The sequence below is a fragment of the Leptonychotes weddellii genome, chromosome X, assembly GCF_054177405.1.
Source record: "Leptonychotes weddellii isolate Sample4059 chromosome X, ASM5417740v2, whole genome shotgun sequence".
In the NCBI taxonomy this organism is placed as follows: domain Eukaryota; kingdom Metazoa; phylum Chordata; class Mammalia; order Carnivora; family Phocidae; genus Leptonychotes; species Leptonychotes weddellii.
Genome location: NC_138385.1, coordinates 68691619 through 68706028, shown reverse-complemented (window position 1 = coordinate 68706028; position 14410 = coordinate 68691619). Strand labels below are relative to the sequence as shown.

The window sequence follows — 14410 nt, the reverse complement described above, 5'->3', positions numbered from 1 at the left end:
GAAGCCACCTGGTCCTGGACTTTTCTTTGTTGGGAGTTTTTTGATTATGGATTCAAATTCTTTGCAGGTTATTGGTCTGTTCAAATTTTCTATTTCTCCTGTTTCAGTTTTGGTAGGTTATATGATTGTAGGAATTTACCCATTTCTTCTAGGTTGTCCAATTTGTTGACATATAGTTTTTCATAATACTCTCTTAGGATTGTTTGTATTTCTGTGGTGTTGGTTGTTATTTCTCCTCTCCCATTTGTGATTTTATTCTTTTGGGTCCTTTCTCTTTTCTTTTTGATAAGTCTGGCTAGAGGTTTATCAATTTTATTAATTTTTTCAAAGAACCACCTTGTGGTTTCATTGATTTGTTCTATTGTTTTTTAAGCTTTTATATAGTTTATTTTTGCTCTAATCTTTATCATTTCCTTCCTTCTGCTGGCTTTAGGCTTCATTTGTTCTTTTTCTAGCTCCTTTAGGTGTAAGGTTAGGTTGTTTGAGATTTTTCTTGCTTTTTTGAGGTAGGCCTGTATTGCTATATACTTCCCTCTTAGAACCACTTTTGCTGCATCCTAAAGGTTTCAGATCATTGTGTTTTCATTCTCTTTTGTTTCCATGTATTTTTTTTTTCTTTGATTTCCTGGTTGTTTAGTAGCATGTCATTTAATCTCCATGTATTTGTGGTCTTTCCAGATTTTTTTTCTTGTGGATGACTTCTAGTTTCATAGCATTGTGGTCAGAAAAGGTGCATGGTATGACTTCGATCTTCTTGAATTTGTTGAGGCCTGTTTAGTGTCCTAATATGTGATCTGTTCCGGAGAATGTTTTATATGCCCTTGAGAAGAATATATTCTGCTGTTTTATGATGGAATATTCTGAATATATCTGTTAAGTCCATCTGTTCCCATGTGTCATTCTAAGCCATTGTATATTTCTTTATTGTTTATTTCTTTATTATTTTTATTTTTCAAGGTTTTTATTTTGGATACCAAATGAAATCTCTTGGTAACCTAAACTAACAGACTATTTAAATATTTACCTCTATTCAGGTCTAATGTATGTTCATGGAATTTTATTTTATTCCATTTTTTATTATTATGTTCAATTAGCCAACATATAGTACATCATTAGTTTTTGAGATGTTCTGTCCATTGATGTAAGTGGGGTATTAAAGTCCCCTACTATGATTGTATTATTATAGATTATTTCCGTTATGTTTTTTATTGTTTTATGTATTTGGGTACTCCCATTTGGGGTATGTAAATATTTTAATTGTTATATCTTCTTGTTGGGTTGTCCCCTTTATTATTATATAGTGCCCTTCTTTGTCTCTTGTTACAGTCTTTGTTTTTTTTTTTTTAAAGATTTTATTTATTTATTTGACAGAGAGAGACACAGTGAGAGAGGGAACACAAGCAGGGGGAGTGGGAGAGGGAGAAGCAGGCTCCCCACAGAGCAGAGAGCCCGATGTGGGACTCGATCCCAGGACCCTGGGATCATGACCTGAGCCAAAGGCAGTCGCTCAACCGACTGAGCCACCCAGGCGCCCTATTACAGTCTTTGTTTTAAAGTCTAGTTTGTTTGATATAAATTTTGATTCTACAGCTTTCTTTTTGGCATCCATTTGCATGATAAATGTTTCTTCATCCCCTGACTTTTAATTTGCAGGTGTCTTTATTTTTTTTTATTTTTATTTTTTAAAGATTTTATTTATTTATTTGACAGAGAGAGAGACAGTGAGAGAGGGAACACAAGCAGGGGAGTAGAGGAGGGAGAAGCAGGCTTCCCGCAGAGCAGGGAGCCCGATGCGGGGCTCGATCCCAGGACCCTGGGATTATGACCTGAGCCAAAGGCAGACGCTTAACGACTGAGCCACCCAGGGGCCCCTGCAGGTGTCTTTAGATCTAAAATGAGTCTCTTCTAGGCAGCATATGGATGGGTCTTGTTTTTTTTTTTTTTTTAAATCCATTCTGACACTCTGTGTCTTTTGATTGGAATATTTAGTCCATTTACATTCAAAGTAATTATTGATAGATATGTATTTATTGCCCTTTTATTACTGGTTTTGTCATTGTTTCTAGAGATTTTTTCCAGTCCTTCTGTCTTTCATGTTTTGCTGATTTTCTTTAGTGATATATTTGGATTTCTTTCTCTGTATTCTTTGCATATTTATTATTGGTTTTTGATTTGTGGTTACCATTAGGTTTGTATATAACCTTTTCTGCATATAGCAGTCTATATTAAGTTGATGGTCATTTAAGTTTGAACCCATTCTTTTCTCCTCTCCTCCTCACCTTTTAGGTATATATTATTATATTTTGTATCCTTTTTTGTGAGTTCCTTGACTGATTTTTTACAGAAATATTCATTTTTAGTGCTTTTGTGTTTCCTACCTCTATATTGTCACTTTTGGTGTCTCCTTTCTTTTTTTTTTTTTTTAAGATTTTATTTATTTATTTGACAGAGAGAGACAAAGTGAGAGAAGGAACACAAGCAGGGGGAGTGGGAGAGGGAGAAGCAGGCTTCCCGCCGAGCAGGGAGCCTGATGCAGGGCTCGATCCCAGGACCCTGAGATCATGACCTGAGCTGAAGGCAGACGCTTAACGACTGAGCCACCCAGGTACCCCTTGGTGTCTCCTTTCCACTCAGAGTCCCCTTTAATATTTCTTGCAGGGCTGGTTTAGTGGTCCCAGACTCCTTTAGTTTTTGTTTGGCAAACTCTTTATCTCTTCTTCTGTTCTGAATGATAGCCTTGAGCCTTGTTGGATAGTGTATTCTTGGTTGCAGATTTATCCCACTCAGCACTTTGAATATATCCTGCCACTCCCTTCTATCTTGCAAATTTCTGTTGGAAAAGTCTCCTGCTAGCCTATGGGTTTTCCCTTGTAAGTTATTGACCTCTTTTTTTTCTTCTTTTAAGATTTTTTATCACTTTATTTTGCAAATTTAATACAGTAAGTTTTGGTGTGGGTCTGCTTTTGTTGATTTTGATGGGAATTCTCTGTGCCTCCTGCATCTGGAAAAGAAGCCTTACACAATTAAAAATAATTGAGGGACACATGGGTTTCTCAGTTGGTTAAGTGTCCAACTCTTGATTTCAGCTCAGGTCATGGTCTCCAGGGTCCTGAGATCAGGCCCCACATCAGCCTCCATGCTTAGTGCAGACTCTATTGAGATTCTCTCTCTCCCTCTTCCATTGCCTGTCCCCCTGCTTGCACACATGCTCTCTCTATAATAATAAATAAAATCTTTAAAGAAAATAATTGAAATCATACAAAGTGTGTTATCTGACCACAGTGGAATTAAACTAGAAATCAGTAACAGAAAAATAATGGTAAACTCTTCAAACACTTGGAAATTAAATAATATAGTTCTAAATAATCCATGGGTCAAAGAGATGTCCAGTAGTAATTAGGACTATTTTGTATACAATGAAAATTAAAATACAGTATCAAAATTGGTTGAAAAAAAGCAGTGACTTGAGGGAAATTTATAGCATTAAATGGTGATATTAGAAAACAAGGAAGATCTGACATCAATAACTTAAGCTTTCATCTTAAACTAGAAAAAGAACACAATAAATCAAGCAGAAGGAAAGAAATAATAAACAACAACAATCAATGAAATTGAAAACAAAAAAATGGAGAAAACCAATGAAACCCAAAACTGGGTCTTTGAAAAGATCAGTAAAATTAATAAATTTCTAGTTCAGCTAAACAAAGGGAAATGAGAGAAGATTCAAATTACCAGTATCAAGAATGATCACTACAGACCTTTCATTCATTAAAAGGCTATTGAATACTAAAAACAATTCTATGAATGTAAATGTGACATCTTAGATGAAATGGACCAATTTCCTGAAAACCACAAACTACCAATGTCATCCAAGATAAAATAGATAATCCAAATAGAAATTGAATTCATAGTTAAAAACCTTCCCCAAAAGAAATCTCCATTACCAGGTGTTTTCACTGGCAAATTCTACCAAACATTTAAAGATATATAAACATATAAATTCTACACAATCTCTTATAGAAATTAGAAAAAGCAGGGCACCTGGGTGGCTCAGTCAGTTAAAAGGCTGTCTTTGGCTCGAGTCATGATCCCAGAGTCCTGGGATAGAGCCCCCGCCTGGCCTCCCTGCTCAGGGGGAGTCTGCTTCTCCCTCTGCCCCTTCCCCCTGCTCATGTACTCACTCTCTCTCTCTCAAGTAAATAAATAAAATCTTTAAAAAAAGAAAACAGAAAAGGGAACACTTTTCAACTCATTTTATGAGGCTAGCTTTACCCTGATACAAAAACCAAAGGCAGTATGTAAAAAAAGAAAATTACAGATCAGTATCCCTCATAAGCATAGACTCAAAGATCTTTAACAAATCCAACCCCGAAGTAATATACCAGAAAGTAAGGTTCATCCTGGGAATACAAGGCTGTTTCAATCTTTGAAAATCAATCAGTGTAATCAACCATATTAAGAGTTTAAAGAAGAAAAATCACATATCAATTGATATGGAAGAGATATTTGACAAAATTTAACATCCATGATAAAAATGATCAAACTAAGAATAGATGGAAACTTTCTCAACCTGATACAGGTTGTCTCCAGAAATCTACATGTAATGTATTTAATGGTAAAAGACTGAATACATTACTTCTAAAATTAGGAACAAGGCAAGGATATTCACTTTTACCAGTCCTATTCAGCATTATACTGGAAATTTTAAGCAGTGCAGTGAGACAAGGAAAAGAAGTAAGAATACAGATTGGAAAGGAAGAAATAAAATTGATTTTTTTTTTTTGCAGATGGCATGATTATGTGTGTAGAAAATCTCAAAGAATCTACAAAAAACTAGAACTAATATTTTGTTTAGCAAAGTCATAGAACACAAGATCAACACACAAAAATCAATCACATTTCTGTATTCTGGCAATGTACAAGGAAATTGAAGCTTTAAAATGCCATTTATAAAAATTTATAAATTATAAATAAATTTGTAAATTTATTAAAAATTTATTAAAAATTTTATTAAAAATTTCATTAAAAATGCTTAAGTATAAATCTAGTAAAACATTTACAAAATCTATGTGGTGTAAGATGCAGAATGCTGATGAAAGAAATCATATAAATTGATAGGCTTCATGTTCATGGAATGGAAGTGTCATCTTAGTAAAGATGTCACTTCTCAAATTGGTCTATAGATTAACTCAATACCAGTCAAAGTTCTAGCAGGATTTCTTTTTGTAGATATAGATAAACTGATTGTAAAATTTACATGGGCAAATGAACTAGAATAGCTAAGATAATTTTGAAAAAGAATAAAGAAGGAATCATACCACCTGATTTAAAGACTTACTATAAAACTATAGTAATGAATATGGTATGTTACTGGGGAAGAAGAGAAAGAACAATATAATGAATAGAGAGTCCAGAAATAGACCCACACAATTATGGCTGTAGGTGTAAAAGCAATTCAATGATAAGAGCAGTTTTTTCAATACATGGTGTTGGAACAATTGGACATCCATGTGGTAAAGAATGAACCTTCATCTAAACCTCATACATTATACAAAAATTAACTCAAAGTGGGTTATGTATCTAAAATTAACATATAAAACTATAAAACCTTTAGAATTCAACATAAAATCTTTATGACCTGGGGTTAAATTTGGTTTTCTGAGCAGCAGCACTATTGACATTTTAGGCTGGATAAATAATTCTTTGTTGTGGGAATTTTCCTGTGCATTGTAGGATATTTAGCAGTTTCTCTGGCCTTTACACATTAAATACCAGTAGCACCCCACTCTCATGCTGTGGCAACCAAAAATATGCCTAGACAATTGCCCAATTTCCCTGGGGGCCATGTTACCCCTGGTTGAGAACTACTGAGTTAGAGGAAGAGTTCTTAGATATGACACTAAAGGCACAATCCATAGAAGAAAAAAATGAATTGTACTTTCTATAAAAATGTAAAATTTTTCCCCTGAAAGATACTGTTGAGAGAATGAGAAGACAAACTAACGATTGGTGAAAGATATTTGTAAATCGTATATCTGAGAAAGAATTTGGATGCAGAATATATAAAGAATTCTGAAAACTCAACGAGTAAATGAAAAACACAATTACAAATATAAGGAAAAGAATTTGAACAGACACTTAACCAAAGAGGACTTAAGTATGACAAGCACATAAAAAGATTTTTAACATCCTCTATGATGCTATGATGAGGTGCCACTAAACATCTCTTAGAATGGCTAAAATAAAAATTACTAAATTCCAAGAGCTGGTGAGGATGTGGAGCAAGTAAAACTCTCAAACATTGCTAGTTTGGATGCAAAATGGTACAGACACTCTGAAAAATAGTTTGGAAATTTCTTATTAAATGAAACATGCATTATGATATAACCCAGCAATCCCACTCGTGGGTATTTATCTTAGAGAAGTGAATACAATAACCTGTATATTAATGTTTATAACAGCTCTATGCATAATTGCACCAAACTGGAAACAACCTAAAGGTTCTTTGGTAAATGGATAAACAAACTGGTAGATCCATACAGTGGAATGCTATTCAACAATGAGAAGGAACAAACTATTGATTCACATGACAACTTGAAAGAATCTGAAAGGCTTTATGCTGAGTTTAATAAGCTTATCTCAAAATGTTACATATTCTATGAACATTCTTGAAAGGACTAAACTGTAGGGATGGAAAATAGTTCAGAGGTTAGAGTTAGGGTTAAGGAATAAGTCTTTAAATCACGAATGATACAAGAAATTTACTGGGGCAGTAGAAACTGTTCTGTTTCCTGATAGTAGTAGTGGTTACACAAATGTCTATATGTGTTAAAATTCACTGAATTATACACCAAAAGAAAAAAAAAAGCAACTTTAGTGTATAATAATTAATAAAAAACCGAAGACAAATTGAATTCTGATGGTAATTCACTATCCTACAGGATTGGTCTAAGCATCTGGATCCTGCAGAGAATTGAATTCTAAAACAATTACAATGGTAGTTATTTCCCCCACAGAATTGTCTCAAGTTGAGCTAGGTTTTAGAACTTTTTGTGGTAGCTCTTTCAGTGTTATGATCATCTTGATGGAGATTCTTGGCTTGTGCTGCTGCTGTCCTCCTCACCTTCTATTCCTGTGTGCATGTGACTTGTTTAGAGTTTGGATGACTACCCAAGTACTCCCCCCCCCTTTCCATTACTGTCCAGCTCCCCCCATGCTGAGGTAAATGATGAGACACTGGTGTTGATTACATTTATCCATTTATTAAAATATTTTAAGAAGCAAAACTTTATTAACTTTGAGGACTGGTGTTCCATTTGGCGGGGGGGAGGAGGAATAGGCACGCTTTAAGGACCTTTTCTTTCTGCTTTTTTTCTATTACCCCTAACTACCCTAGTTTCCTCCCCCAGCCAGACCCTGGCCCTGCTGTTTATTTGCAGGGACCTCTGAGGAAACAAAAAACACAGAAGAGGAAACAACATGGATTACAGATTAGCAGACAAATAGACAAACTCAATTCCATAAACCATATAGCCAGTCAAGGTTCATTACAGGATGGAATGGTGCTCATGGGGTTGGTTGCTTTGGTATCAGTTTCTACCTTTTATGAAGCTAAAATTCTTCTACTTGTGTCCTGAGAGAAGATGATGTTGACCCCAGCTGTTTCTTCTGATCAACCTATAACCTAAGTTATTAAGTTGAAAATGTCTTCCTTATTCTTCCCCCGTCCTTTTGGACACAGCACAGGCCCTTTTGGGAGTGGGAACTGAAAGCTGCTGACCTCCTGTAGTATTGATACCAGAAACAGCTGATGGCAGTCCAAATCTATTGGTATTCTCATTCCCCACTCTTCTTCTGGCCAGGAATTGCCCACTCAATCAATCCCTCAGAAAGTACTACCAAAGATGCAACCAAACCCCAGAACTTTGGCTCTTAATGGCATCTCTGAACATAATTAAGATGGATATTTGGTGTCTGGTCCCACCACCCGAGCAACTGTATTACTGCAAGTAGTAAACAATGAGGTTCTAAAAGCAGCTTATGCTTCTAGAGGCTTAGCCAACTCCCTTGAGAAAGAGATCACCACTTCTCGCTTTGTTTCCAAGATGTACATTTAAGAACAGGTGCTCAGCAAGCTGTCTTCCTTTTTGGGAATCAACTGGTAACTAGGCAATTTAGGAGGTAACCAAGCGATTTAGTAAGCCACACCTGCTCCTGGGTCTCATCAGCTATCAATTCTGCTCCATGAGTTGACTTCAACCCCAAATCCTAGTGGTTTCATTCAGTATCATTTTGACTCAGGGTGAGAGGACAGGATGGGTGAAAGGGAATCCAGATAATGCCACAGAGCAGCAGTAGCATTACAGTGTACGACGACATATAGTAACTCAGCAAAGTAAGCACAAGAGATGGAGCCCTATTACAGTTTACTATCATTGGTGATAAAAATAATTACAAGACACAGCCCTGCTTAGGCACTGCCAAGATAAAGCTACCCTCTCCCAGGACTTCCTTCTGTTCCCTAAAATTTGCTCATTTGGAAATTTTCCGTTTTGAAAAAGGCTCTTCTGAGAAAAAAATGTAACTTGGTTCCCAACTCCGTGAGTGACTGTGTGTGCAACTGTTAATGCATGCAGCCACAGCAGAGCCAAGTCAGGCTGCAATGGTGACCTTGCTGATTTGATCTAATACCTCCTCCTGGGAAGAAAGAGTGATGCAGAGAAAGCCAAAGACACAGCAACAGTACACTTCCCACTCAAATACATACAATAAGTTAACATATTTCTGATGCTTAAATAAGTTTTAAATGTTTTCTCTCATCTTTTTCCATTAACTTTCTTCTCTAGTTGTAGAGCTAGGACTTTTTTGTTTGTTTGGCACAGCAATCAGACATATGGGGACTATCCCCTTGTTAGTATTTTTCTCCTCACCCCTGCAGAGGTGGAACACAGGTGGCTGGTTTAAGTGGGCTAGGCTGGTGGAGTTCCAGAGCTGAGAACCAGTGCTTGGAGTCTGGATTGTGCACCTCGATGAACCAGCCATTGGACTGAGTCAGGTAATTGAGCACGCTAAGTTTGTCTAAGAAGTGGGGAGAGGCCAGCTTTCTGGCTTTCTCTTGATAAGTGGGAAGGGACACTTAACGAAAGCTATGAGTTGAAGGGGGTGGGGTGGTAATGCAAGGCAGACCAGAGAGAACCTCGCTGGACACTAGCATTTGATTAGATTTGCCTGACTGGATGCAGGCATTCAAAAAATGTGAACTGGAATTTGGAGCAATTTTGGCCTAGTTTGTTTCCATGAGAAATTTGGAAGAACCATGGGAAAAGCAGAGGCTTTTAGCCTCCATTTTCCCAGGCCCATGTTCTTTCTGATCACTCTGAATGCCCCCGTACTCAAGGGAAAGGAGCAAGATGGGAGATTCAAAGGTGATTTGGGGACTGACCCAACAGCCTGTCCAGAAGACTCAGGCCAAGATGGAGCTTGTGGGGAAGGGCCTAGGCTGTGACTTGTCAGGCAGTCCCTAGCTCAGGCATCTAAGTCACAGAGCTCAAGGCCTGGTTGCTCCATATAGTCTTTACTGGAGAAGGGGACAGCACAGTTTGGGGCAGTTGCTGATGTAGAGTCCAGGACAAATAGAGCAAAAAAGGCAGCATGCCAGCTTAGCCCCCTTCTCTAGGGCGTTGGTGTTTTTGTTCCCCCTTCCGTGGCCTGGCTCAGAATTTTACGGGGGGGGGGCGGGGAGGGCGTCAGAATCAACTGGGCTATAGGTAGATCCCAGCCACTTCTAAGACGCTGAAAATGCACCAAAAGATTAGAAGCTCCACCAAGAACTAGGGCAGTTGGTAGAGGCATGTATGTGTGTGTAGGGTAATGGGAGTAGGGGATGGGATCAGGGTGGGGAGGGATTCCTGGGTTAGCACAATAAATTATAGGGCCACTTAGAGGTTGAGTTGTATTTTCAGTTCTTAAAAAGAAAAAAATATATATATACATCTTTATGTCTCTGTACATAATCTATACTGCAGCACAGCGGCAAAACATTTAGTTAAAAAATCCAGCGAGAATGCAGGCAAACACTCCATGGAGGCATGCAGGCTAGGGTCAAGGCAGTAGCAGGGGATCCTATATGGTTGCCATAGAGGTGAGTTCCAATCAATGGGCCCACCCAGCCACCAGAGCACCACCTGGACATGTGCGAAGACATACATGCACACATGGAAAAACACAAAGGGTTTGCAGAGAAAGTAGTCACCATGTCTATAAGAAAAGATTTCACATGGTCATTGTAACAGGCAAGTGGACAAGCCCCCAGGACCTAGTTCTCATCTTAATAAGCCAAGTAGAAGAGACCTCCTGAAGTTACAAGTTGCAACTGGCAGGGATTGGGGCAGAAACAACCAAGCCTGGCTGTCCTCACCCCTCTCCTTGTCTCCCTGAGAGTATTTCTTTCATTCATTCCCTAGCATCAACAGTTTCTCTGCTTATCAGAGAAAACTGTTCTCAAATTCCCTGAAGAGGTGAATTTTCTTGAATCCTTTGTAGATCCCAGGCCATTCATGAGCTTATCCCAGTTAAATACTGTAGTTGCTCAAGATGCACAGAGAAGGAGAACTGAACAAAACAACTCGGAACAAGAATCTTTGGCCAACGAGAAAATGTAAACCTCTAAGGAGACCTGATTGAGTCCAGGAAAAGCATATTAGTGTAAAGAATTGGAGGATCTTTCTTGGTGGTGCTCATGTTTGTTCTGAAATAATTTAGTCTAGCCTATATTGAGGTTTTCAGAGTTTTGTAGTGGAATTCCAAACATTGTGAGTTCTCCTTCCAGCTTTTAAGGACTACAGTTGAAATCTTGATGATGTTGGAGGATCATCATCTTTCGCTTCATCTTCATGACTTCTGTGATGCCACAAACGTCCTTTAGAGAAAAAGCATGTATAGAAATAATGTTAGCACACTGCCAGATGCCCAAATATATGGCACCTAAAGAGAGCCAACAAAGAGTCTGTTAGGAGACAGACTGGTTTGTTTCTATTGTACCAACCATCTCTGAATCATCCAAGAATACCAGCTGACACCATGTGAGCCAAACACATGGGATGAGTTCTCAGAACCTGATAATCCATGGAACTGCTATTGACCCCTTCAGAGTCTTCTGAAAGACTTTCAAACACCGTGGTCTCCCATCTGGAAGATTCTTAGGAAATCAAACCAGTTGGACCAAACCTGAGAAAACGTAGCTTGGTCCAAGACATTCTCTCTTGGCATCTGTGCAAATTGTCATTTCCTCAGAAACAAACAGGCACCCTCCATCCCTTTTCCCCCATGCCAACTATTGGTATATCTCTCAAGCTTCCAGGTTATCTAGGCCCAAAATTTAGTAGAGACCACTGACATCAGAATTGGCATAACTGACAACTCTAGGAAAACCTTGTTTTGGGCCCCACTGACATCAATAATGCTTAAGTCCAACTCCAAAGAAGGGATGGAACCAAAATTCAAATAATGAAACATAGAAAACTTGCATTTCCAGGGATTTACAGATAAGGAATAACAGTTTACATAGGTCATAGAAATTATTCTTCACCCTGTAGGTGCCCAGCACTGATATCCCAACCCATCTCAAACAATACTGCTTTCTGGAGCACAACCAAAATCTTGTAGCTGTATTTGACTGGGAGAGTAATCTAAGTATGACTATTTTGCCATACTTTATCAACCAAGGACATGAATGGGTCAAGCAGAAAAGTGACTGTTCTCATTTTCTCTTCAGCTATCTGTATCACAGAGACCACATAGCGTGGTTCCTTCTCAGGTTCTTCCCACTGTCCATATCACTTTTTAACTCACACTTTGTCTAAGAGGCTGCTTGGCATTGTCTAAGGTTGGCTCCCAGCCCATCTCCCCCTCCATCACCACCATATCCATGAACATTTCTAATGTGAGCTTTAGGTCCCTGGGAGGTACCCGGGCTGCTGGGGAAGTCTTCATGACCCCTATGCCTGTGGAATGGGGGCACTTACCAATAAAACCCTGGACTTGTTGGCCTGATTTAGGCTTGTCTTCCTCTTCTAGCTTCTTCTTCCCCAATTTGGGGAACTTAACTTGCAATCTGATGCTTCTACTGTCAGTGTCTGAAGACTGTTCCTGGGAAACCACAGCAAAAGGAAGGTCAGAATTAGTTGCCTAACATTCAGAAACAATTCCTAGAGGCCTGGCAAGTTAGTGAACAAGGATGGCTGCATAAAGCAGATAGATTTGCTATCTATCTAAGTGTGGGAGACTAGTCCCATGCCCTAGGAAGGCAAATGATTTTTACCAAGATCCTATTCTGTGTCAGGTTCCTTGCTAAATACTTTAATAACTGCTCTCATATAAGCCCCCACACAACCTTGCAAAGTGGCTATTAAATACTATTATTAAATCATCCCTATTTTATTTTAATTTTTTTAAAGATTTCATTTATTTATTTGACAGAGAGACAGCGAGAGAGGGAACACAAGCAGGGGGAGTGGGAGAGGGAGAAGTGGGCTTCCCATGGAGCAGGGAGCCCGATGCAGGGCTCGATCCCAGGACCCTGGGATCATGACTTGAGCCGAAGGCAGACACTTAACCACTGAGCCACCCAGGCACCCCTATCATCCCTATTTTAGAAATGAGGAAACAATGGCTCGGAGAGGTAAAATATTTTGCCTGAGGCCATGTGGCTAGGGATTGGAAGGATGAGATTGCTAGGAGCACTGTTAGCTCATATGGCACCTCTGCATGAATTAGAAAAAGCACCCCTTCTTTCAGACATATGGTTTGATGAGCTACAACATACTTCCTTGGCCAAATGCCTTCATATAGGGAAGAACCTGCCTCACAGGCCACCTGCTTCCCTGACTGGAATGCAAAGAAGGTTCTCCACACATAGCTCTTAATTATGAATGTGTGTTCTCTGCTGTACAGATCAAACAGGCTCTTTAATTCCAGCTTACCCTCCCAGCCCTCTCACTTCTGCTGAAGTGTGCTTATTTTACCACTGATCTTCGTAAAGCATAATTCCCAGGTTAACTTTGTTGCCAGAAAGTCCAGCCAAACACATTCCAAGAAACTTAGGGATTTTTCATCTTTTCAAGATATTTATACCTCCAATCCTCTCCATTAGAGAAAGGGTATAAACCTGTCCTCCTCCGACTCTCCAAAAATGACAGCATCCCCACAGCTATATTGTAGCCACTGCTGCCATGCTTGATTTTCTTTTAAGCCACACACCTGTTAAGGGAAGGCACTGAGCCTGCTATCCTCCCAGAGTGGGAGGGACAGGAAGCAGCAGAGAGAGGTGTTTTAACCACCCATATGGCCCAGGCACCAACCATTTAGAACAGATGTTGGCTGCAAACAACTGGTATTGACCATAATGGTATGTGCCAGATGAAATCCAGTTCCTAGTAGCAGGTATTGGGCAGGGAGGGGGAATTGTGACCAGAGAACAGCATAGAAAAAACCAATCTTGCTTATTCTTTCCCAATCATCTCCTACCACAGAGTAGCTCTTCTTTTTGGTTATTTTTCCCATGGTCATCTAGTTTTTCAGTGTGCTTTCTGCCATGTCCTGTCTGCTTATGATGAGTAGATGGGAAGAGGGTGCTCCTTCAAGCTCAAGCTGAAAGCCACTACTGGATACCTTCTGCTACATCAGTCACTGGGTCCTGGCCCAAACTGGAAGGAACCAAGGAAGAAGCTCTATTCCTCTCTACTTCCTAATCCCCAGTTAACACACCTCTGGAACAAGGACTGAATTCAACCAGTCGATCTCGGATAGCTTTTCAAACTCCTTAGTCATGGTTTCCAGGGTAGTTCGCAGTGTGGCCTCATCCTCAGCATTTCTCAGCTGGTAAAGACAAGAAAAAGAGTAAGTATCCAGTGCCTAACACCCTGCCTTCGTAAACTCTGGCTCTCTCCCACACTCCCAGTCCCTGCTAGTGGCCATGAGACCACAGGGTGCTAACTTGTATCTCCTTTGGCCATGGGATCGGTGGAAGACGTAGCTAGCTCTTTACTTTCTCAATAGGGAGATCCAGGAAACAACCATATTGTGGTGATTTCCTTGGGGCTGGGCATGCTCACAGTCTGGCAAGCAGAGAGGCCTTTTGACCAGTATCAATTAACACAAGTTATACACCTACAGCTTAGGGTCCAGAACAAGGGTCTTACCCCTGACCCTCAAGTCCCCGGAGACATCTAAGTGTCCCCCTAAATAACAGCTACAAATTTCTAGTACATGCTGTATGCCAGGCACTGTGCATACATGATATCATTCTATCTTCCCAATAACTTTATAATACCTTACAAGGTACTATTCTCATTTTATAGACAAGAAAACAAACTCAAAGAAGTTTGGTGCTCAAGATCACATGGCTAGATAG

At 39.4% G+C, this 14410-nt stretch overlaps 1 protein-coding gene across 1 annotated transcript in view; it reads right to left on the bottom strand.

The window, feature by feature from the left end:
* Window positions 1-10838: 10838 nt before the first annotated feature.
* Window positions 10839-14410, bottom strand: part of DGKK (diacylglycerol kinase kappa) — a 138705-nt gene continuing 135133 nt past the window's right edge. The window contains exons 26-28 of the mRNA XM_081808868.1: window positions 13765-13875; window positions 12024-12147; window positions 10839-10918 (exon numbers count right to left, since the gene is read on the bottom strand). Of these exons, the coding sequence (XP_081664994.1) occupies window positions 10839-10918; window positions 12024-12147; window positions 13765-13875 (315 nt within the window). The remainder of the gene's footprint in view (window positions 10919-12023; window positions 12148-13764; window positions 13876-14410) is intronic.